The sequence below is a fragment of the Nymphaea colorata genome, chromosome 1 (genome assembly GCF_008831285.2).
Source record: "Nymphaea colorata isolate Beijing-Zhang1983 chromosome 1, ASM883128v2, whole genome shotgun sequence".
NCBI classification, from domain to species: Eukaryota; Viridiplantae; Streptophyta; class Magnoliopsida; order Nymphaeales; family Nymphaeaceae; genus Nymphaea; species Nymphaea colorata.
In genome coordinates, this window is record NC_045138.2 from 9,719,262 (window position 1) to 9,744,528 (window position 25,267).

The following is a 25,267-nucleotide window of genomic DNA, read 5'->3' on the forward strand; positions in this document are numbered from 1 at the left end:
AGCGAGGAATATTCTCCCCCTCCATCACATTGAAAATGCACCACATTGGATGAAAATTTAGTTTGAATCATGGCATAGAAGTTTTGAAATATGTGAGGTACTTCTGATTTGTGTTTCATGAAGTAAATCCAGGTGAAACGTGAGTAAGAGTCAATGAATAAGACATAATATCTTGACCCAGACATGGAATCAATAGGGGCTGGCCCCCATACATCAGAAAAAATAGTTTCAAAAGGTTTGGAAGCCCTTTGATTTATATTATGGAAAGGTAAAACATGACTCTTACAAAGTCCACAACTTGAACATTTTTTGACACTTGAAGTAAGAGGTAAACTTGATCTTGGAATGAGACTATCTGTGACAAGTTTTTCAATGAAATGTCGACCACAATGTCCTAGCCGACTATGCCACAAATCAGACTCCAAAAATTGGTTAGGGCCCCTTACTTTTGATTGAAAATGACAAGAACTTGGCACTGATGACGCATTATGAGAAAGAGAAAATGTCTTCAATCCTATATCAAAAGTGGATGAATCCTTGGGTAGACATTCCTTGAGGACGTACATATTCCCTTGACGCTCCCCTCTAGCGAACATTTTCTTCGTTTGGAGGTCCTTGACATAGACAGAAGAAGGTGTGAATTCAACAGAAGAGCTTGTATCATCAATGAGTTTAGAAATGGATATGATGTTCTTTTTGATATTGGGAGCAAGAACAACATTAGACAGTGATAGAGACGAGGATGACAATGGAATATGTGCATTTCCAATATGTGTAATAGGATGAGATTTTCCATCACCTGTTATAATGCAACTTCTACCGTAATGAGGGGATAAGTTAGTCAATTTACCTGCATTTCCTGTCACATGGGTAGCTGCACCTGAATCCAAGAACCATTCTCCCTGCTCATTTTGCTTTATAGTCATCTTTGAGAATGCGGCCATCAATAGCTGTTGCATATCTTCAGCGGTGGATTTAGAACTTTGTCCTCCTTGTTTATAATCATGTCTTACCCCTTTGTTTTTATTTTGAGGATTAAACCAACATTGTGCCTTCATGTGTCCTTTCTTGTTGCACTGAAAACAAATTGGTATTTTTCTTGAAGTATCCAAAGGAGACATACCTTGGTTATGTGGTGTTGGTAGAATGCCACGACCACCATGGTTGGAGTTCCCATGGCTCTTACCAAACCTTACATTCATAGCCAACACATTTTGGGAGTTCCCTTGATCAGTCCTTTCAATGACTCTTTTCATATTCATTTCATGTTGGAGAAGTTTACCTTGTAGTTCGTTGAAGGAAGGCAGAACAGGAAGGACCTCAAGAGCTGTAATAAAAGCATGATAATCATGCCCTAGTCCATTCAAGGTTTGCTGCACCTTTTCCTTATCAGAAATGTTATTCCCTGAGGCAGCAAGTTGGTCTGCGACGGCCTTAATACGCCCCAAATAATCCATGATAGACGTTGAACCTTTGCTCAAATTCTGAAATTCTTTCTTTAAGTACATAATTCGAGCTTCTGATATTTGGGAAAAGGTATCAGCAAGGGTTTCCCATAATTCTTCTGCAGTACAATCATCAGAAACTGAAAGTAACACTTGTTGAGATAAAGTGGACAAAATATACGCAACCAGACTTTGATCACGTCTCATCCACATAGCATGTTCAGGATTATTGTCTTCATGAACAACAATAACTTCTCCTGCCTCATTTTTTATTTCCTGTAAGACGGATATTGGTGGAGCCTTTGTTGAACCATCGAGATGTCCAAAGAGGCCTTGACTTCTTATGAAAGGCATGATTTGCCTTTTCCAGATCAGATAATTCTCATGGTTGAGTTTTTCGGTAATAAGGTGAGGAAGAAAACTTGAGGACATGCCAGAATGCGAAAGGTTTTCCATGATAGCAGAAAGGAATGGTATATAGGTAGAAGATGAGAGGGAAAGAAGACACGATATAACAAGATGTGTCCTTGGGTAAGCAAGAAGAAAAAGGAACAAGAATTGCGCAAGAGAAAAGTAAATTCAGGATAGAGACAAGATGAGAAAAGAATTCTAACCAGATCAGACCTGTTTGGGCATTTCGTTTGGTAGAGATAACGTAGCCTGGCGCTCTGATACCATGATAACCCACAGGTCACAGGATCGAAACCTGTCTCTGATACCATGATAGAAATGTAGCACCAATATCTATAACCCGAAAACAGCACTCACGCAGGAAGATAGAGATAGAGAGAGAGAGAGAGAGAGAGAGGGAGAGAGAGAATGAAAACAAGAAGAAACTGAGGAGAAGAAGCCGTTGCCAAAATGGTTTGCACGGCCTCTATTTATAATCCCATTTTCAGAATTCTAAGAGTCTCCAATCGTAGAATCCTAGGAGATTTCACAAGCTCCAAGGACATTAATTACATCATAGAAACCTAAGAGACTTCACATATTACAAGGATATTAACTACAACATAGAATCCTAGGAGACTCTTCACATGTTACAAGGACATTAAATATTTTAACACATTCTACAAGGAGGTGGAATCCTAAGAGACTCCTCTTCAACGTGCTGGTGAAGGATTTATATTTTAACAGTAAAGAAGACAGTCGTGGGAGGTAAAGGTGCGGGGGCCTCGGTTGGAAGTGAAATCAGTTTTGAATACGAAACTCTTCCTGAGAGCAATCCCAAATATGAAGTTTGGCTGGCTCACGACCAGTCTCTTGTTGCTTATATCACTTCTATCTTGTCAGAGGAGGTATTGATGATGATTTAATTGCCCTAGAGTTGTGGTCTACCCTTGCCACAACATATTCTCAAGTCTCGAAAGCACGTTTTCTACAATTAAGAAGGCAATTTCAGGATATCAAGCGTGGGACACGTACAGTTTTGGAGTATTTGAATGAAATCAAGAGTGTTAGTGATCAGCTTGCTGCAATTGGACATCCCGTCAGCGACAAGGACAAAGTCCAACAAGCCTTGAGTGGACTGGGAACAAAATTTGATATTTTTTGCACAGCCTTGGAAGTCTTACCTGTTCTCCCATCTTTTGAAGATCTAAAGGCCAAGTTTTTTCAACATGAAGCTAGTCGAGTTCAACGACATAATCTGGTTCCTTCCAACAGCCACAATGTACTGATCACAGGAACTCACGCACTGCAAGGAAATCGCACTCGTTCTTGGACTCCTCAGGTAGGCATGGGAAGAGGGATTCTCCCAACACCGCCAAGCATGAATACTACCTCTGCCACATCTAGAAGAATCCCGACATGCTTCTATTGCAACAAGAAGGGGCATGTAAAATTAGAATGTTGGCACAATACTCAGAAAAAGAATAGTCAGATCAGGCGCGAGAACAGGACAGCAGCAGGGTCAGCTCCATCCTCATCTAGATCAAATCCAACTTCAAAGGTTTCAGTAGACGTGCAACAACTTCTAATGACAGCCTTATCTAAACTTAACTTGAAGCAAAATGAGCAAGGAGAGTGGTATGTGGACTCTGGAGCAGCAGCCCACGTTACTGGTGACACAGGTAATCTCTCTAGTGTTTCCCCTTATTTAGATCAAGGCTCAGTAGTCACGGGAGATGGTTCCCATCACACAATATCGCACATTGGAAATGCACAAATATCCATGGGTTCTTCTTCCATTCCATTAAAGAATGTCCTTGTTGTTCCAAGTGTCAAGAAAAATATTATCTCAGTGTCCAAACTTATTGATGATACTCACTCCTCTGTTGAATTCATACCATCTTCTGTTTATGTCAAGGATGCTCAAACCAAGAAGACATTCGCTGAGGGCACTCGCAAAGGAGATATGTATGTCCTTGAAGAAGCTCCAAAGCTGTCCAAACTTCACCCTCCAGATTCATGTTCTTCAAGTCATAATGAAGTCAATGTCGCAGAATATAATAAGCCATCCATTTGGCATGGTCGGTTAGCTCATTGTAGTCAGTCTTTTGTTCGAAGTCTTGTTGCAGACGAGCTCTTAGATAAGTCCAGTCTGAGTTCAGTCAGTGAGTCCAGCATGTGCTCGAGTTGTCAACTTTGTAAGAGCCATGCCCTTCCTTTTTAGTCAATTAATAAAAGAGCTTCAAGGATTTTTGACACCATATATTTTGAAGTTTGGGGGTCTGCTCCAATTCCCTCTTCTTCTGGGAGTAGGTACTATGTCATTTTTATATATTCATATTCCCGACATACTTGGATACACTTCATGAAACACAAATCTGAAATTTTCCGTTTGTTTACTCAATTCCATGCCTCGGTTCGAAATAAATACTCCACTAATATTGTGCATTTTCAATGTGATGGTGGTGGTGAATTTATTTCTAATGAATTTACTGAGTATCTACTAGATAATGGGATCACTAGACAGATTTCATGCCCACATACTTCTCAACAAAATGGAATTGCTGAACGGAAACATAGACATATTGTTGAAAGCGCGCTCAGCATGATGCATGACACAGACTTACCCATGACATTGTGGATTGAGGCTTTTCATACGGCTGTCCATGTTATAAATCGACTGCCATTGGCTTTGCTTGATGACAAATCCCCATATTTTTTATTACATCAAGAGCAGCCACGCTATGAGGAATTGCGTGTTTTTGGACGTGTTTGCTATGTGCATGTTGATGTTTCCTTACGTAACAAGTTTCAAGATCGTGCTATTTTGTGCAGATTTATAGGGTATGTAGAAAACTACAAGGGTTATAGATGTTACAACCTTAAAACTGGGCGTGTTCATATTTCACGACATGTTGTTTTTGATGAAAACAGGTTACAAGATCCCAAGGCTACTTGCATGACACTCAAGGATAAAAATGAGGTTTATGATACTTGGCTGCATGCTGAAATCCTAAGACAAGGGGCTGACCGTTTGGTTGAGCACGAGGAGCAAGATGTTAATGAGCCTGAGACACTTGTGAGCGATTCCTTGGACAGCATGCCCTCATCCTCCCAACCCCATGATTCACCTATACATAGTCGGTTCTCAGGCCTTGTGTACTCTAGGCGATCAGCTCCTACTGCAGCCCCACGTCAGTCCCAACGTGTGCGACATCCCATTGATTGGTGGGTAAGTTATAACAACTTTTCTTTAGATTTTCAGTTGTTTATGACAGAAGTCAGCAAGAAGGTCGAACCAAAATCCTATCATTATGCAAGTAAGGAAAAATGTTGGGTTGAAGCTATGAATGAGGAAATGGCAGCCTTGCATGAGTTTCAGACTTGGCAGATTGTCCCTCGTCCAACTGATAAGAATGTTGTGGGCTCCAAATGGGTCTACAAACTGAAATATAAGCCAGATGGTAGCATTGATCGACATAAAGCACGTCTTGTGGCGCGCGGTTTGACACAACAATATGAGGAAGATTATGATGAAACATTCAGTCCGGTTATCAAGATGGGCACAATACGTGTGATTATTTCTCTTGCAGTCTCATATGGGTGGCCTCTTTATCAGTTAGATGTCAAAAATGCTTTTCTTCATGGGATTCTTAAGGAAGAGGTATACATGGAGCAACCTCCCGGCTACAATACTCATGATCCTCAAAAATTGGTTTGTAAGTTACACAAGTCTTTATATGGGCTGAAGCAAGCTTCTAGATCATGGTTCGATCGGTTTTCTCATCATATACAACAAGCTGGTTTTCTACGAAGCTCTCTAGATCATTCCTTGTTTATGTATCATACCGAAGAAGTTACTACTTGGTTACTTATCTATGTAGATGATATTGTTATAATTGGGAATTCTTCTTCTCATATATCTTATGTTAAGGATCTGTTGCAGCAAGAATTCAAGATGAAAGATCTCGGCGAACTTCGGTACTTCTTGGGTGTTGAACTAGACAGGGCAAATGATCGATTGACTCTTACGCAGCATAAGTATACTCTTGATATTTTGGACAGGGCATGTATGATTAATTGCAAACCCATAACTACTCCTAGTGTTCTAAACACTAAATTGGCTGCCTCTGATGGAACCGCTGCCTATTCAAATCCTACCTTCTATCGCAGCATTGTTGGTATGTTACAATACCTTACCTTTACCCGCCCAGACATAGTCTATGCTGTAAATCAGATCTCTCAATTTATGCATGCACCCACAGAAGGACATATGGATGTCGCTAAGCGGATCTTACGGTATCTCAAAGCTACTCTTGGGGATGGATTGATCTATACAAAGTGTCCCAATGTTTCTCTTGGACATAAGATATATACTTATACTGATGCAGACTGGGCAGGAGATCCTGATGACCGACGCTCAGTTTCAGGTTTCAATCTCATTTGTTGGAGCAATAAAAAGCAGCGTGCAGTTGCATATATACTTACCTTCATTGCTTTCTTCTATTCTCTATTCTCCATCCTCCTTATTTTCAAACGGAGAGACGTGATTCGGTGGTGTTTTAGTGAAGATTCTCACAATTGGCTCAACACACCTTGTTGTAGCTGCTTCACCACTCTCTAAGGCCTTTGACCTGCTTGCCCTAAGATTGAGTTATGTGCTCATTTCACCATGGCCACCACCCTTCTCAAGTCAATAGTGCCCTCATTGTTCAACTCATGGGCATCCTTGAGATAGCCAAAACTCACCATCCCTCCTCAAGCCTCACCCTATAATATATACCTATGCTGTTGTGTTCCTTTGCCCCTCTTGATAAAAACCCCCTTTGGCATTTAATTGAGTCCTTAATCAGCCCAGTTTGTCTTGACTCTCACACACCTTTAGCTATTGTGTCATTTCTTCATCATGAACCATGTCAGCCTAAGTAGCGTTCAACCCATAGTCCACTTATGGATAAGGCTTCCATCTAGTGTTTTGTCTTCGTATACATTTGCGGTCTGCCACCAACTTTCTTTTTGCCGCATAAGTTATCACCAAACCTCCTTAAGACCTTGCTTCTAATGGAGGAAAGTTTCCAAACCCAAAATCAGGTACTGTCCGGACCCTTGTAGAGGCTTAGAGATCTTCAGTTATATTGCTCACACTCAAGCATTTCTACTGTTGGTCTGCATATGCTCTTTTGATTTTGTGTTAACTTTATTGCTTTTAATGGCTGTACATTTTTATGGGTGTTCAGGTTCCTCTTGACTTCTCGCTTTGTTCTTATTTACAAGTTATCTTCCTAGAACCACGAATGAAGATACAAGTCCAAGGATCACTGGTAATAAAGGTTATTTATTGATTTGTTTCATATGGATGGATGTATGGTTGACTTTGTCGTTGTTTGGATAGGTGAAAAGTCGTCCTTTGGCTAAATCTTTGAGCATGACAGTTGTTGTTGATGATTTTGTCATTGGTAAGCCTGTTCGTTTAACACTGGGACGTAGTCAAACAGAATGGAAGAGGAGGAATTGTGGAATTTTTCTATATTGGCATGGCCGCTTGATTGAGGTAATGCAGTAAGAATAATGGGTCTCAGGTTTATAACCTTTACAACCATGTTTTCTTGTGGAAAGTCATAATTTCACCTTCTCTCTGCCGCTCTCCCATGCTCTCTTGGTCAAACAAACACAAAGTCACAAAACTGCTGTCTCGACAGTGATACACTGCACAAAAGCATAACATAAATATATGAATTCACAAATTTGTGAGTACATTTCTGCAACTTCTATTTTGGTGTTGTTGTTTTTGAACTAGCAGAAATCTAATTGTCTCACAAATAATGCTTCCAAGGCTGTTTTTTATCATGTTTTTACGTTGCATTTTTTGCATAGATACCGCAAGCTTCTTTCTTCTTAGGGTGTTTGGTATGTTATGTATTTCAATGCTATCTATGACCTGGTGTCTCTGGCTCTTAGAGTTGTTTAGGTGTCTAGATATCTTTTTCTCATTTCCCTTCCCCCACCCCCATCTTAATGTCATAAAACAGTTTTTCAGAGTTTTAGAGTTTTTCCATTTTATGCTTTCTATGGGCTACTCAATTATTTTGGAAATTAGCAAGTCATTGTCACAATACTTAAGGACATTTTAGGAAATTTCATGCGAGCAAAACTGGTCCTACTTACACATATGTTTACATGCATTAAGGTGTGTTAATTCTTGATTGAATGATCAGAAGCATATAATATCTTTTACATTCTCATACATAGTTGTCCTTGGGCTTAAGGGTCTTGGGCATGATCTATATCTTATGAGGACCCAAAACAATGATTCATTAAAAATAATCTAAAATCATGTGAGGTGTATTAGGTCTTCATATAATTGCATTGAATGGGGAAACTTTTATGAAGAAAATCGGGCTCTCTTATCATCTCTCAATAATTCATCACTATGTAAGACCATATTTATAAGGATCTTGAGATGTCTAAAGTTGGATTTGTTGCACCGTCTTAATGGCACATGGACATCCACAGTTTTATAAGGTTCTCTTGGAAGCTACATCACATGGGTTAATGCTGTTTGAAGGGCATAGTCAAGCTTTGACTCCTCAAACTCAGAAGTGGTGACTCAATGGGAGGAGGGCCTCGTGATAATGAAAGACACTCATTGACTTGGACCACTTGGTAGCATATATATCTCCTTCTTAGACAACCTCAGGATCATTGATTGCTAATTCATTCCACCACCACTAGCACATTCGTAGGGCTGGTGAATTTTTTGGACCATCTTTCTCTAAGGGAACCTTGGCATTGCATGCACTGGACAATTGGACAACCCTGCCTATTCTCAGCATGTTTCTTTCTGGTCTTGGAGGAGCTATTGTAGGTTGAGAGCCTATAGCTGATCTTTGCTTTCATGGGGCTGATTGAAACGGTGGCTCTCCCTCTCCCTCTCTCTCTCTCATTCTTTTGTGCTCTTCTAGCAATATGAAAGGCTTCACATGCCTTTTTGTTAACAACATCTACTGCCTGAACTGTCAAACATCCATCTTAGGATCCCTTAGTTTCAGGGCTTTCACTAGGGTGGCCATAGGATTAAGTGGATCTGCATAAAATATTGTTAGTTGAAAACCTTCAAACAATTTCCTACAACTTTGGTATCCTTTCCTAAATGAATATTTGTATAGGCATTTCATTTAATTTGGATACCACTTGAGGCATTCTTAATGATGTTTTGAAAAGTGCAAAACTCAGCCAAGTTTTGGGCCAATATCAGATGCGCACTCAACTTTTTGAAGACATCAAAAGGGTGTGTACCTTCTCTCACAAACTCACTAAGAGCCGCTCTTCCAATGAAAATGTTAAAAAGTAGATACAATGAGGACAATGCCGTTCTTTTAATCATCATTTTAAAATAAAAAAGGAAGATACTCTACCGATTGGTGAGGGTCGACTCTCCATTCAATGGGAATCAGAGGCCCTTACCAGGAAGGGTCGAGCGACCCACAGTGAGCGTTGGTTACGAGGACCCTCACCTGAATGTTTAAGGCGAGGGTCATCACAACACTTACTGCTCAGGCGAGGGCCATGACGACTCTCAACCCTCCAACCCTTCCCAAAAATACCGACAGTCGCGATCCTTGCTTTCGCCTAAGGCACACGGGTACCGTGTCAGTACGTAGGTACAATGATTTGCCCAAGTACCCGTGTCATTGGACTTGTGTATTGACACAAGTACGTGGGTGCAACTGGGTGCTAAATCATAGTGGTACGCCAAAACTGGTGAAGCTGTTAGGCTTTGTCTTAGTTTAATAATGTTAGACAAGTTTTATTTTACGTTATGCATCGGTTATTAGTCAGTTTGTATCAGGTATTTAATAGAGACCCGCTTTGCTTTATGTTGTAAGTATTTTGGGCGTGATTTGCCCTAATGGAAGTTTATGATGAGGTTTTATTCTCTCTCCTAATCTCTCTCTCTCTCTCTCTCTCGTTCTCTTCCCTACTCCTTGCCGCCAGCCCCTTGATAGCACTAGAGGGTAAAATGCCTCGAGCTTCGAATCTGGTTGCTCAAGGTTTACTAGACGTGCTCGGTGTACCTGCAAACACAATCAAGCGATAAGTTCTTTACTCGTTTCGCTTTACAATTTATACAAGTATGAAATAAAATCATTGAGGCATGTCATCGCCTCAAGAAGGTGTCGACGAGTAGTGTCGACCCACAAAGCCCTCCAATAGGCCACTTCCCAACTCCTCGAGGTTGTCACCAAACAATTAGAAACTCAAAACTTGGATTCGACTTATCACATGTATGTTTCTCACTTGTTTTTCAAGTTGAAGCGTCAACCCCGCAATTAGGCTTCCCAACACATGACACATATGCACAACAATAGAAGCACATTTCCTAAACTCGCTACAACGGTTCTAAACCTTCTCAACATCATTAGAATCTCTATCATGTTTCCAAATTGCTTCGAAAATCAACTCATTATGCTAAAAAGATAGATATACACGTGGATCCTCATCCATCTCAAAATAGTCCTAAATTTTCTCCAAAATAACAACATCATTAGCATGCATTCTAAATCATCAAATCTTAAGTCTAGCATGCTCAAATAATAATTATACATGCACTAACAGTAAATTTAGATAATTTAAGCTCGATTAGGCCTCGTTCACCCCAATCATAGTGTCCAAACTACTGCAATATTCCTGGCAGCCACCTCAAATATTCGATTGAGCACCAACGCCAATGATAGCTCGCTGCCTTCACCACCAATGCCTTCACTTCACTAGTATGAGGGGAAAGATGCGTTCGCAAGCTACAAACCAACTAAACAACCATAAATAGGGTGAGGTTTAGCGAAAGAGAGGTCAAAAGAGGGATTTGTCATTAGAAAAAGGCAGTCGGCCATGGGAATGAGGTTCGACTGAGGATTAGAGGGGAAAATAAATAGAAAATGAGGAGAGGAAGACTGACCACGAGAGTTTGGGCAGAGGGGAAAACGTGCGGGAGACTAGAGACGAGAGGGAAACAGAGCAAAAGGGACCTTGTTGGAGAGAACTGGCGGGAAGGAGAAGGAGAGTGGCGAGGGAGAGAGAGAGAGGGTGCGAGAGAAAGAAGGCGTGCAGAGAGGGATGACTGGTGAAGAGAGTTCGGACAGAGGGGAGAGACAAGCAGACAGGGGAAATCGAGCGGGTTAGATGGAGAGGAGGAGACATAAGAGACGGGGAGAGAGTGCGGGAGCAGAAGGAGGACGCTGACGGAGAGAGACGGCCAATAGAGAGAGGGAAAGGTGTGGTGAAGGGCGAGGGAGAAGAAGAAGAAAGAAAAGAGATAGAGGGTGCGACGAATAGGACAGCGAGAGAGGGTGGAGGAGGAGAAAGAAGAGACGAAAAAAAAAAAATCAGGTGAGCTTACCTCCACGCTGTTGCGCCGCCGGCGTCGCCCTTCCTCCGTTGGCCTAGCCGTCGCCATTGCCACACCTTCTGCCTTCTTCTTCTTTGCGACACAGTAGAGGAAGAAACAAAGAGGAAGACGACGGAGAAGAGTTCCCTCGCGCGACGGGCTCCCTTCTCATGCGTGGAGCTTGGGTCTGGGTCTGGACCCGATCCGTCCCGCTTGCAAAATGTCGAGCGTTACAATTGCTGTGTCCAAACCCATACCCGTGCCATACCCGAACCCATATGACATAGGCGCAAGGTCATCCCTAACCATGCTTCCCAATGAGGGTTTACCAGTGACCTTGCCAACAGGTGAGGGGGCAGCGGCAACCCTCACCGGGCAGCTAAGATTGACTAGCCGTCCAGCTATGTTGATATTTTATTTTTTATTTTTCAGAAACGTACTTTTGAGGATACTTTTGTCTTTCTCTTGTTTATTTTTAATATTTTTTATGAGAAAAAGTCTGTTTGTGAGTTTCCTGCAAAAGTTGATGGGCTATTTGATGTGATTCAAAGGTTGAGCAGTTGTTTGATGTTGGCACATTTGTTGAGCAGGTATTTGTAATTTTCTAATGTTTTTTTAATGCAATTTTGCAATTTGAGTTCTGATTCCTCATTTTTTTTTGTTTCTTGAGAAAGGCATACAAGAGAGTTGGAGGAATGATTCACAGTGCAGACATGGGAAGGGGTATTCTTGGAGTTATTGATGTCACAAATATCATGGTATTTTCTTTCTCATTTTTATTTTCAGTTTTGACATTTTTCTATGCCCACACTTCTTTTTTCTTTTGATATTCATTTAAAACATTTTTTTTTGTTGCATATTCTCAGTATAGTTTCCTTTTATCCCTTGCAAATGGCTTTACTTTCTCGAATTTGTTTCAGAGTTATGGAGATGATAAAACTTATGTTCTTAGCAACAAACAAGGTTTTGAAGACTGTGAAGCTTATGCCAAGCTAGAGGAGTGGTTAAGTCACAAGTGTGATGTGTACTGGGATACACGCTATGATGACCTTGTTTTGGTAAATTTTTTCTCTCCTTGACTGGAACAACTTTTCAGACTTGATGAAGTAGTTATTCATGACCTAATTCTGGAAAAGTTTTTCAGCCTTGATGGTTTAGTTGTTACTCATGACCTAATTCATACATGATAGATTTGGTTCAAATAATGCTGTAGTGAAATAAAATTGCCTTATTTGTGATTAAAGCATGGAGTTTAACCAGATTGAGATCACTGTAAAATGCATAATTATCAGAATTGCGGAAAGGTTATTGCTTCAATGGACCATAGGATCTTTTCTCCTACTTAAAATAATATGAGATACATTTCCTCAAACCCGAAATGTATGAGATGCACGATATACTTCTTTGGTGAGAATGATTACCAATTGTGATAGTCAGTCATATAATCCTATTATTTATTGCTTATTCTCTTTTGTGAAAATGCTATACCTATATCACATGGGTGCGGGTACGGTATGGGTACGGGTATGGCGATACGGGTTTTGGTACTGTGACTTTGAAAATTATGGGTACGTAGGTACGACAAATTTTTAAATTCTCAAAAATAATCAAATGAGAAAAAACATTAATAGTCTTATAATCTACAAAAAATCTCAACATTAAAGAAAAATGAGAGGAAAATATAGAATCTTATTGGAAGGGAAATATAAAAGAAGGGAAAAATAAAAAATTAGAGAAAAAATTAAATTTGAAAATATAATTTTAAAAGTTTTAAAATGCAGCCATACCCCAGCCGTACCCATACCCGTGTTGCCGTACCCACGTACCCGACACGGGTACCTGGGCAAAACAGGCGTACCCGTCTCACACAGTGCTATACAATATTCCTTCCTCTGCAGTCAATGTGATGCATTGAAGCAATCCTATGCATATGTTATTAAGGCAGTCAAGTCTTCTTGAGTGAGATTTAACATGAAGACAAACAAAAGCAACATATGGTTTTTCTTAATTTGTGAAATAGTGGAAGAGCTGAAGAAAAAAAGTAGGAACAAGAAAGCTAGAGCTGCATCATAGCCCATACGCTTTTACATATGCTTTTTGGGAAGAACTAATGGCTATAGGCTCAACTATTTGCTAATACATGTCTATTTTGAAAAATATGGGGTTAAAACCACCATTTTTCAAAATAATTTTTAAAACTTGCCTCCCTCTTCATTTCTGAACATATCTAATAGTTAAAGAAGGGGGATGTTGTGGCAATTTTCAAAAGGAATAACCAGTTTCACCATGAAATCAACAATTTGAGGGCAGATTTATGCACGAATGATTGATTCTTGCTTACATAAAGAGGGTTTATATCTTCTACAAAAGATGAAAATGAGAATGCGGTGACAAAGATTATGAATGAAGCTGTTTTCATCTGTTATTTGCATTAACGTTGAACAATTTTGTCTTATGATGTGATGTATATTGTATGTAAAACTTGGTTTTTGATGTGTTATGGATCTTATGACTTATTTATTAGTTATTATATAATCCTCTTATAAATTATGTTTCTTGATGTCTTAGTTCATGACTTCATGTTGTGTTGCTATATGATATTATGACCACTTATCAATGTTTGTGAAGTAACTTCATACCTGCAATAAGCTTGTCATTATGTACAACATGTTTTTTCATTAAAAAAAGCATAATTTTTATTTTTCTTGATGTGGCTGATTTTTCTCTATTTTTTTTATTTTTTTAATTAAAAAATAAATTTATGAAACACATACGATACATTACGATACTTGACGATACGATGTATCTATTGGCCTGACCGATGCGGCTTACGATATGCTTTTTACAACATTGGTTTGACCAACACTACTGTTGCACTGTCTGGTAAAAATACAAGCCTTTCTTACTCTCCCTTTCTAGAAGATATGGTGTTTAGTGGGGAGCATTTCTTTGAAAGAATTCACAGATGCCCTTTTGCAGCTTTGCTTATGTAGTTGTGATACACTTTAACATATGCCTGGCTTAAATCACAAAATAGACTAGTTAGAACAAAGTACAAACAATAGGGCATGATAATAAAATAGTTGACTTCTATCTTTCTTTCTATGCCTGGATGCGCAAGTGTTCTTACATGATAATTCTGTCAAACTGATCATTAAATTTTTATGATTTTAGGTGAAAGCTAATGCCACATATGAACCTGATTATGAGTGGGTCCAATGCAATAAATGTCTGAAATGGAGACGGCTGGACAGTAATTTTGAGAGCAAATCCTTGCCTGATAGTTGGTTAATACTTTTAATCTTCTTAATTGCATTTGTCTTGTTTTCACTTCTCGTGTATTCTCCTCCATGTTGGTTCTTAATCATATTCTTGGGGTTCTTTCCTGTTTCATGTCCTTAAACCATAATTTGGGATATCTATTTTCTGCTTTTATTGCATGGAGCTAATAATTAGCTATATAAGTACCTCTATGGCTCCCCTTTATTAATTTGTCTACTTAATTTTGTGTGCCTAAGTACAGACAAGTTCCTTATAGCTAAACTAGAAAATGGCTTCTAACTTTGACCGGCTCCTTAGCCTTGGAGGAGGCTTGCATTATTAAAATCCATGTGGGATTTGTTTCGCATTTACTTCTCCTAAATGTTAGCTATGAAAAATAATATTTTTGTCTGGTAATCATAACACTGCATGTCAAAACTAGTGTCGCTGCTGGATCATGATTTCGCATTTCTTTTCTACTTGCACAAGTACTATTATCTAATGTGATCATTTTGAGAACAGGTGTGAACAAATATTGTTATTTTTTCTTGAGTTTCACATGACACGAATTTGCTTGCCTGTAACTTCAGAAAATAGGATCATAAGTTTTATTCCCCATTTCTCTTTGTTGTTCTTGCTTCCTTGGAATTTAATTTCATTGCTATCAAATAGCCATGCTTGGTGATCAGCCTTTTCGGAAACACTTTCATGCTTTGCTGTTGTTTCTGTTAGATCTGATGTCCAGATTTGTTATACAGAAAGAAAGATAAGATTAAAAAACAAGAGGGGATTCCTAAGATGCCAGCTGGGCATGGCCTAATCTTGTTCAAAACGATTACTGATGATACATGGACTAAAAGTTTCATCCCAGAAGGGAAAGATGAAGAAACAAGAGAGGGAGAGAGAGAGAGAAATTGTTTACTTCCATTAACCCTAATCTCTGATTAAAAGAGGTTAGGGGTCGGCAGTCAGAAATCACAGATAGGTCCATAAAAAACATAAAAGTGAAAAATAGGACCTATTTTCGCTCCCTACTCAATTGGCATTAATGTAGGCAACAAGCTTGTGGTTGCCTCCCTTTGATACTGTTTTCTTCTAAACAAGCTCATCTCCATGCATCCTTTTTAAGTATCTTAAAATTACTTAACTACTTCTATAGCCCCAGTCCATAGTTCATTTATGAACTAAGAAACATGATTCACTGTATAAACGAGAGAGATCGGGATGTGTGAAGCTCAAGTACTGCAACATGCGAACATGATTGTGATATGAAGTGGGATTATCATGTGGATCACTATTTTGAGCTCCTAACCTGTTATGAAGGGTACTCAGAGTGACCACTGCTAACCTGTGATGAAGAGTACTAGGAGTGACCAAAGGTTTTGTAGTCTTTTATGCTTACCTTACTTAAGACATTAAGGATCTATCTGCATTGAGTAAGAGTCATTTTATCCTTTCAGGTTCTCATCAACTTTAGGAAATTAGTGCAAATCCTAGCAGCTTTATCACTTTATGACCTCTAACATATGGGCATCTTATTGCCTGTAAGAAAATGTCATTAACGTTTATCAACAATAAGGTTGTACAGTCTAATACCTGGTTGTTGGCTGACCCATGATGAACTAGGAGTAGTGTAAGCAAGATTGCTGCATCCATGATATTGAATCTAAGAAGAAAAACTACCAATGTCAGCCCATATTGCCCTAATACTATGTTAGGTCTTGATTCCAATTTTGTTCCGAATGAAAGAAAGAAAGACAGGAAGCAAGAGGGGATTCCTTCAAGTTTAAGATCACAGCCATACATGATTCAGGCATTGTTCCATATTCTGATCTGTAAGGTTACTTATGTCACATGGACTAAAAAGTACACACCAATACATAATATAACAGTCTTGCCACTATACATAGTCACACACACAATAGATACAATTAGTCAACATGCAGAATCAGGTTGATTGAATCCAGATCCAAGACAATACTTCTTTCAGTTTCCTTGTGATCTTATTGAGAATCACTTGAATAATCACCTGGTTCATGGCTGCAAATGCTTCACATGGTTTTGCAATGGAGAAAATTCAAAATTTCTTGTTCTCAAGAATGCAGTCCATTATTTCGTATGTAATATTCCTTTTGGTACTGACTCTTCTTGAACCATGGAGGAGCGAACTGAGACTATGTGACTTACGCATCCCGTTTGTGTCTGGAATCTGGATATCTAGGGAACTCAATAAAGATCTTCCAGGGCCTTATCTAGGTTCTTCAAGGTACGACTATCTTGGGGTAGGTTGCCATGTCTGCCAGCCACTATCTGCATCAATTAACGCCAGTATGGGATATTACTCAAACACAACTATGATTGTTCTATTATTTACCTTCACATTTAGTTAGCAAATATATTTGATACTTTTTGAAACTAATTTATTATGAAATTTTGTCAAAATCTCTTAATGGGCTTACCTCAGAGTCCCATGGGCAAGGTTATTTGATTGTCATATTTTAACAAAAGTAATGAGGATAGACTCAATGTTGTAAAAAGTGTATCGTAAGCCGTATCGTTCTGACTTTAAGATATACCATATCCTAACATATCGTAAGTCGTAACCGTATCGTAATATATATATATATATATATATATATATATATATATATATATATATATATATATATATATATATATATTCGAAAAATTCATAAAAAATCAAGAATAATATGTTCTTTATAAAAAACATGTTTTACAGAATGATAGACTTATTATTGCTATAAAGTTACGCGTTCATCATTCATAAACACCAAAATTCGTAAGTCATGACTCATAACAATATCAATGTAGAAAGCACAACAAGTCAACAATTACATAATGAAATTGTGAAAATGTTCAATGCCAAATTGCCAATACATAGAAAATGAAAGCACTCTCTCGACTGTCATTCATAATCTTCATCATATTCATTTTCATCCTCATCTTCATCTTCATCTTCATGAATTTGAAGATATTCATCAACATATCTAGTAGGCTCTCCTTCATCAACAAGATGAAGAAAATCCCTTTCCTCCCAACGAGAATCAGCCACCCTCGTACAAATCGACGTTTGAATCGCTGTTTTCATGGTGAAAATCTCTGATTTTACGGTGAAAATCGATGATTTCCCTCCAAGGACGCATAATCTCTAGGTTAGAAATGAAGAGCGGCCGCATTTTTATAAAAGAAACCTTTAAAAAGGATACGTCGAGCCCCCTCTTTCGTAATAAGCCCGTATCATACAATATAGTGCGTATCGATACGCAGCGTATCGTACGATACGAGCCCCGTATCGCACCGTACGTGCGATACAGGTACAATACACCCCCTATTACGATAGAGGAGGTGTATCGTATCGTAAAACACAAACGATACGATACGTATCGTATGATGCAGCTTTTGTACGTACAACGCTTCTATACGTACAACACTGGATAGACTGTCAGATTACTTTCATTGGCAAGTCACTGTCACATTTTTGGTTTCAAAGCACATTTTTAGTTTATGCTTTTTAAAAATTTACTCATAGACTCAATATTGAGGGTTTACGCCTTACGGGCAATTTGAAAAGCTTCAAATCTATTTGTTAGAACAATAGCTGGTTGATTATAGTAGTTTCCTTGCTTGTTGTGTTGCATTTTATAATGGTCTCGTGCAGACATATATGCTTATTGTACATGCGAAAGAAAAAGTAATTTTTTTCTCCAATAAATTGTTTTGGGTCTTTTCTCTGCCACAATTACTTATTGTTCTGGCTTGATGCATGCAGGTTCTGTAATATGGAGCCATACAATGGTTTATGCAGTATGCCCGAGGAGAAGATTGAACCTGGTGTGGTTACAGTGAGTCAAAAACGTATTCATCGGCCACAAGAACTGGGATTGATTCCAATAGGTATGCTTTAAATCTCGAACTAGTTTAATTTCTTCTCAAATTATGCTTATAGTTTGTGGTTTAGATTTTTCTTTAATATGGTTATACTTTGTGGTTAGACTAGGTGTTCTTAAGCGACTTGCTGTTTGAAAATGCTTGTAACATTGCCAAGGTGCTTAGTAGTTTAGGCTTTTTTCATTAGCCTTTTTCAAAAAAAAGAAAAATTCTTGTTCTTGTTTTTTTCTTATTTTGAGACATTTTTTTCTTCTGCTTTTGTGCAGTTCTTTTTTGGTTCTACAGGACTTATAAACTTTAGTTGTTTAACTTCATTGAATTTTGACATTTCAAACTTATCGTGTTGTGTTATGATTTGCTTATTTAGTTTGTGCTATCGTGCATTTTAGTTGTTTTTATTGTTATCAGTTCAAAGTTATAGGTTTTCTAATTAAGAAATGCTTCAGTTTGATCTTCAATTCAATAAGAAATATACTCTAGTTTTGAGTTCACAGTTCATACTTCATCAATCATCAATCAGAGTGACGTTCCAATTTCACCGGTATCTTGATTTCCTTCAATGCTTCCAACGAAATCATCATCAAACAACTCAGAAGGAATAACAGGATCAACTAAACCCATGTTAGCAGTGTATCAATTGCATTCTCTATCAAAATCAAATTCATCTGGATTTACATCTCAATATTGAGATGATCCATAACTGCATTTTATTATAAGATGAAATTAAACAATAGAAAATATTGACCATAAAAATATAACAAATCTAATACAACATGAGAAATGAATAATTCACAACAACATAGTAAAGAAATACTTGTATTCTTTTTTCCTTCCTTGAAAGAAGACGTAGATTAGAGAGTCCTTTGCACGTTGGCTAGTGAGCTTATTCATTTTAATGTTGCGTATATGACTATATATGCTTCTATTTCTTTGCAACACGATGTAACTGACTGTGATAGTAATCTCAGTGTAAGTTTTTGCAGCACGAGCATTTCTGATCCATAGGACGCCCACCAATCAAAAGGACTTATGCCATCATCTTCTCTTGTTTCTGCTGCATCTTCAGAACTAAAATCTCTTACAGAAAACTTTGAATATTCACAAACAGCTTGTCTTTTGGTATAAGAATATCCAAAATGTCTTTCCATACATGATATTCTGTTCCTATATAACTCACTATCTAAATTTGGAATGAGACGTCCATGAGCTCCTTCAATCCATTTTTTTAATGTAATATTTGGGATTTAAAGAATGAGCCATGCAATGCAAGGGAATATTGCTCTTATACCATCTTTCAACTAATATTGTATGTATGAGATAAAAAAACTCTGAATTATCAAGTGCAATGTCTTCCTTCTCTTTCTTAAAAACTATAAATTGAATTTGCTCAATCATATCATCCCACTTTTCACAAATTTTATGAAACATATGCTCATCTTTAGCAGCTTTCAACATGCACCAAATTGGGTGTGTAAAATCCAAAAATATGCAAATTTATCCCACCATTTATCATCTACAATAATGTTTTTAATAATTTGAGCTTTAGCCTCATCTTCAGCCCAATAAAAGCTCCACTCTCTACTAGCCACCATTTGATTCAGTGCATCCCATGCTCTTTGAATTTTTTTCAACATGACAATTATTGAAGCCAATCATGTCTCTATAACTTTTAACAATCTTAAATCAAAATAACTACGAAAAAGAGACAATGTATATTGGTGATTGATGATGAAATTTCTAATATTTCTCGCATCTTTGTCAATATCTATAATCCATGAAAATAGTTCATGTCCCGTAGGACCTACTTATTGATTTGGAGAATTGCATATGTCCTTCAGTGCTAAATTTAAAAGATATGTGGAAAGTCATAGCTCAAACTCAGTCCAACACTTTAGCATACAATAACATTGTTTGTAATGAGTTGCACCACTTTATTAGGACCAAACTGCTTGATGACTTTTACAATTAATTGCTTTCAATATTCGACATCTTTATATTCTTCAGATGCATCAACTGCCTTCAAAAATATTGGTTCATCACGTGCAATGACAATAAAATTAATTAGTGGACGTCTTTGAATGCCTATCCACCCATCAGAAACAATTGATACCCCAATTGTGTTCCATTTAATTTTCTGTTCTTTGTAAACTTTGTTCAACCTTGCCCTTTTTATCCTTAAGTAGTGATGCTCACAACCTTTCTGAACTGGGAGGTACATATCCTGATAGTTTGCTATTTGCAAGCATAGTAATATACTTCTTCCAATATGAATTTTTAGCTACATTGAAAGTAATGCAATTGAAATAGAGAAACTTAGCAGCCACTTTTTCTAATTCTGCTCTTCCATAAGAATCAAAACATATCTCTACTGTCTTTCTTTTTCTGTTATAATAATACTCATTTTCTTGTTGTTGTGGATTGCATCAACACAATCTTTCAATTTCTTCAACTCTCGAGCTTTTTCTATAGAAATGTTTTTACATGCTCGAATTCTAAAATGCGTGGCATTTTCAATAGATGTGCCTTAATTCTTCTGTAAGAGACCATCTCCATAACCCATAATAAGAGACCATCTGCCATCTGCAAGTTTCACATGACGAGTTTGAGGTAATGTATGGAGCAAGGTAAACAATGAAGGCCTATTACAAAGTGCCTCGATGCCCCTGAATCAATAATCTAAGTAGTACTTATATCATGTGGAGCAGTATTGGTAGACGTAGCACTGTCTATCATAACTGTGGAGGCTGATGACTGAATAGATTTGTGTGCTAAGACTGCTCATGCTCTGACTTGTTGATATTCACTATCATAGTCTCAAGATGGGAAGAAGACGAAAACCCCCCTACTACTGATGAAGCTGCTTGGACAAATCCAATAGAAGACTGTAATGAATTCTTGCTCTGCGTAGATGCAACACCTCTACCTAGGGATGTAGCGGAAGGACGACCATGCTTTTCCCAACAACTGTCTTCCAAATGCCTATTTTTCCACAGTAGGTACACTGGAATGTCCTACGACCTCCTCCAAACCCTTGGCCTGTGCTCTTTCCTCTGGAGAAACTACCCCCACTACCTTTTTAAGCCACCAAGGCAGGAGCATCAGTGGAAGGCTAAGAGAGGTCACAACAATTAACGACTGAATCTGTTGTAAACCTTAACTTGATATACTCTCATAGGTTACTTGCTAGTTTTTTGTCACAGCTGTAGAGAAAATCCATGAGAGAATCCTACAACTTTTCATCTCCTTAATCATACCTTTTGTTGAATCTTCAAGCATTTTCTTCTTCAAGAATCTTAATTTCACCATTGTCCTTCTTTCTACGTTTAAGATTGAGTTTCAAAACTGTACCTTTAACATATCCCTGTAGTTCTCTGTGTTTTATTTGTGCTTCCAAATTTCCGTCTCATGCCAAGTAATTGGATACGTAGATCTTGAATCCAAAAGAGAAATGAGTCTTTCTGCATTGTGCCTTGTACACAAGAATGTCGATGATGAAGGTCAATTATCAAAGAAACCTCGCAAAATTTACTGGATGCTTAAAGTGACATTAACTAATCATCAAATGGACGAATCAGGCCAATGGATGACTTTGCTATCATGTAGAAAAATCTACTGTAAATGGCAATGTGTAGGCCGTAAGCACATTGCAAACAAAGGCACCAAAAACAAGGCTTTAAAGAAATGCGCACAAAGGTACCAAAACTGGGATAAAAGTTACAAGTTAAATCTTATTTATAATACTTAGCTAGGCATCTGAAGACGTGGAGAGCAGCCATTCTATGAATATATACAAGGGGAGACTGACCTAGCTCTTGAGCCATCTCTGATGGCTAGAAATCTATCCGTTCGTGCTGAGCAATGGCTTGCTCGGTCTTGGTCGAGGTCTATTCTTGACCAAAACTGAGCACAAATACAAAAAGGAAAAGTACAAGGAAGAAATGCATGAAGAAATAAAAGTGCATAAATCAAATGCATATATGTATATATTTATATGTTAGAGGTTATGTTTTACAAGTATATACAAGTATTTATACACACATTCAGAGCATACTTATAAAACATATCTCACTAGTGGTCAGAGATGGAGTCCTTTTCTCATTTCCTGTCTCCAGTATCTTCAATCATGAAGGAAATATTTTGGATTGCCAAGCAACTTCTAGAATCTCTTGATTTTGATGAAATTTTAAACTTTTCATAGTCCGTCATTCTCAACTTAGATTGTATCTTTTATTCTGGGATGTGAATCAACTGGGCTGATGCTTGGGTCAATATCGGAGTTTATCTTGGCCATAGTGATGCAAATTTTAGCAAGAACAGTAGCAATCATGCATGATCCTTTTGCGGAACTTATTCTGTTGAGCCCTGCAAGGAGGTGATGTTCTTGGGCTCAGTATTGTGGAGCACGAGGAAGAAAGATAAAGTTAGTAGATTTCAGAGGAGGTTTAAATTGTCTTGTGCACATTAACCAGTCGTAAGTCAAGCTTATTTGGACAATGGCAAGAGGCATCCATAAATGTCTACAGTTAATCCTAATTTTTAGTCACGTTAGTAGCCATTGTTGGGGATTCGGTGAACAGATGAGCATCTTTTTGTGAATTTTTCTTTTTTTTTTTAGCAGAAAACAGTCTATTTTATCATTATGAAATTTGATTTTTATCACCATTTATGTTTAGGGGAAGGCCAAGCAGAAGGTGATGAAACAGAATGTGTGGAGAATCCTGTTCTGAAAAAACTTAGAAAGGGGCCACGAGCCGGAAGAAAGTGCAAATAGTTCTCTGGATTTCTCCAGCATGCTTCTCTTTCGCTTGCGACATTTTTTCTGTGATGCAGGTAACATTTTGTTGCACGTGATCATGTACAGGATGATGCTCTTTACATCCGTGAGAGATGTCGGGCTCGTTTTGTGCAGTATACTGAGGTTGCTTTCTGTTTTACTACTTTTTTGTCTCTTGTAAGAGTCCTCTATAGTGAGTTTTCCTGCTTGGCAGGTGTATCACGCCTCCAGGACTGTTTTTTTTTTTCAGACTATGCTTGAGATGATCGAATAAATCTTCCTTGCACAGGATACATTTCTGTGGCTTTCATGTTGCTTTCATTTTTTTCTAAATTTAGATGTCAGGTGCACAAATGTAAATATTAAATGTTCGGTATCAACGTACAACTTTGTTTACTATTTACAACGTTGCAGTCATATGCATTGAGATCTACAGTTTGGGATAGTAAAATTACGAACCTTTTACAATTTATGGACATGGTATTCCTTCAAAGCTTAGCCCAGAAAGTTGTTAGGCAACTCAGGGAATAAATAGTAAATGAAATTCTATTGAATATGACACAAAAGTTGCTCTGTTTCATGGTTGACATGTTAATCTAACCGAGGGTGTACTACCATATGTTCTTTAGCATGCCACGTTAGCGGTATTTTGAACTTTTTCCGACGTCTCCATTTCCCACTTAATCTCTCTCTCTGGTAGGAATGTACAGCGACAGAGCTGACTCGAACTCACTCGAAAATACTTGACTTGATCTCGGCTCATGTAATAAACGAGTAGAGCTGGAGCTCCAACTCGAGTTCATAAACAAGTGGAGTTCGAGTTCGTGGAAACAGCTCGTTTAACCCGACTCAACTATTTCTTCTTTTACCAAAAGAATTGTCCAAGAACCCTAAGCCCTAATCTCATATTCTTTAACCGCCTCTTGGCCATCTCTGTCTCCCGCTTGTCTCCCCCCTTCTCCGTCTCTCTTCTCACACTCTTTCTTTCTCCCTCCCTTGGTCCGTCAGCTCTCTCGCTCTGTCATTCTCTCGCTTTCCCTCTCCATCTTCGATTCTTCCTTGTGTTCCTCTGCTACTCCTCTTCATCCTGGTCCTTCGCTACAAAGTTTCTCAGCATGAACCTGATTATGGTGCACCATCACCACCACTGCCATTCCACCGCCTTCTCCAACAGCAGCCATGCGGTTTGGCATCAATATTGGTCAGCTGCGTTTCATTTGTCGCCCTCTTCTTGCTAGTCGATTTGTGGTTGGTTTTCAGGTTTATTTTTATTTTTTTTTATAAAGTTCGCTTTCATGAAGGTGTTGCAGGTTTCATTGGTGATTTTTTGAGCAAGAACATGTTCATATGAATATCTCTTGTTTGGTCTTCAGACAAAGTGTATTAGTAGCATCGTCTAAAGGTTGTAAGTTTGTTTCTTGGACACAGTCTGATGAAATGTGTTACGCCCACATTCTTTAAAGGTGGCTGTTTGGGAAGAGCTTTTAAATCGGAAAAAACTGGTTGAGAGTTTCAAAAACTCAAAATCTCGGTCGTGGTTGTGTCGGCAACTTTGCGGAAAGGGTCACTGTTATTTTTGTGGTAGGATAGCTCGGTTATTGAAAGCCTGCAAATGTGTGGAGAGGGTCGGCATCCGAACTCCCGTTTACCTTGTAGTTGTTACAGTCGAGGTGTTGGAGTTCTCCACCGATGCAGTTCGTGATAACAAGACACGACGTGCTGACTAGCTTAAATGAGTCGCTCGGGTTTGCACTCAGTTTACCGAGTCGACCTGGAGCTTTCCCCATAAGCTCGACTTGAGCTCGTGCTGATCTCAAGCCGAGCAATACGTGAGTTGACCCGAGCTCGAGCTGGCTGAACTTAGACTTGACTCGCTCATTGTTCATCCATGCTCTCTCTCTCTCTCTCTCTCTATGTCTCTCTTGTTTGTGGGTGTATTAGATCCTAGCTATTCAGATAACCTATGAGGGTAATTGGGTAAGTTCTAGTAAATTCCTTCTCTACCCTTCTCTTTCTCTTTTTAATGCTTAGTAAGAAGAACTTAATGAATAGAGAAGTCGTAGTTTGATTTTAGTTGTCAGGATTGAATTTTGAGTATATATA

General features: G+C 38.4%; 2 protein-coding genes across 8 annotated transcripts in view; both read left to right on the plus strand.

Moving 5' to 3' along the window:
- Positions 1–23,586, plus strand: part of LOC116246399 (uncharacterized) — a 41,109-nt gene extending 17,523 nt beyond the window's left edge. For 5 of the 7 annotated variants that reach the window (XM_031618265.2, XM_031618262.2, XM_031618264.2 and 2 more), the window contains exons 10-16: positions 7,073–7,156; positions 7,228–7,386; positions 11,895–11,978; positions 12,141–12,278; positions 14,395–14,507; positions 18,272–18,396; positions 23,064–23,584. In XM_031618265.2, the coding sequence (XP_031474125.1) occupies positions 7,073–7,156; positions 7,228–7,386; positions 11,895–11,978; positions 12,141–12,278; positions 14,395–14,507; positions 18,272–18,396; positions 23,064–23,161 (801 nt within the window). In that variant the 3' untranslated portion in view covers positions 23,162–23,584. Of the gene's footprint in view, positions 1–7,072; positions 7,157–7,227; positions 7,387–11,894; positions 11,979–12,140; positions 12,279–14,394; positions 14,508–18,271; positions 18,397–23,063 lie in introns of all 7 variants that reach the window. The other 2 variants (XM_031618261.2, XM_031618267.2) reach the window with 2 other exon arrangements.
- On the plus strand, positions 3,442–4,067 carry LOC126409691 (uncharacterized mitochondrial protein AtMg00300-like). The gene is made up of 2 exons (XM_050075557.1): positions 3,442–3,517; positions 3,754–4,067. Exons 1-2 carry the CDS (start codon positions 3,458–3,460, stop codon positions 4,057–4,059), a joined length of 366 nt encoding a protein of 121 aa, XP_049931514.1. The 5' UTR covers positions 3,442–3,457; the 3' UTR covers positions 4,060–4,067.
- Positions 23,587–25,267: the final 1,681 nt, after the last annotated feature.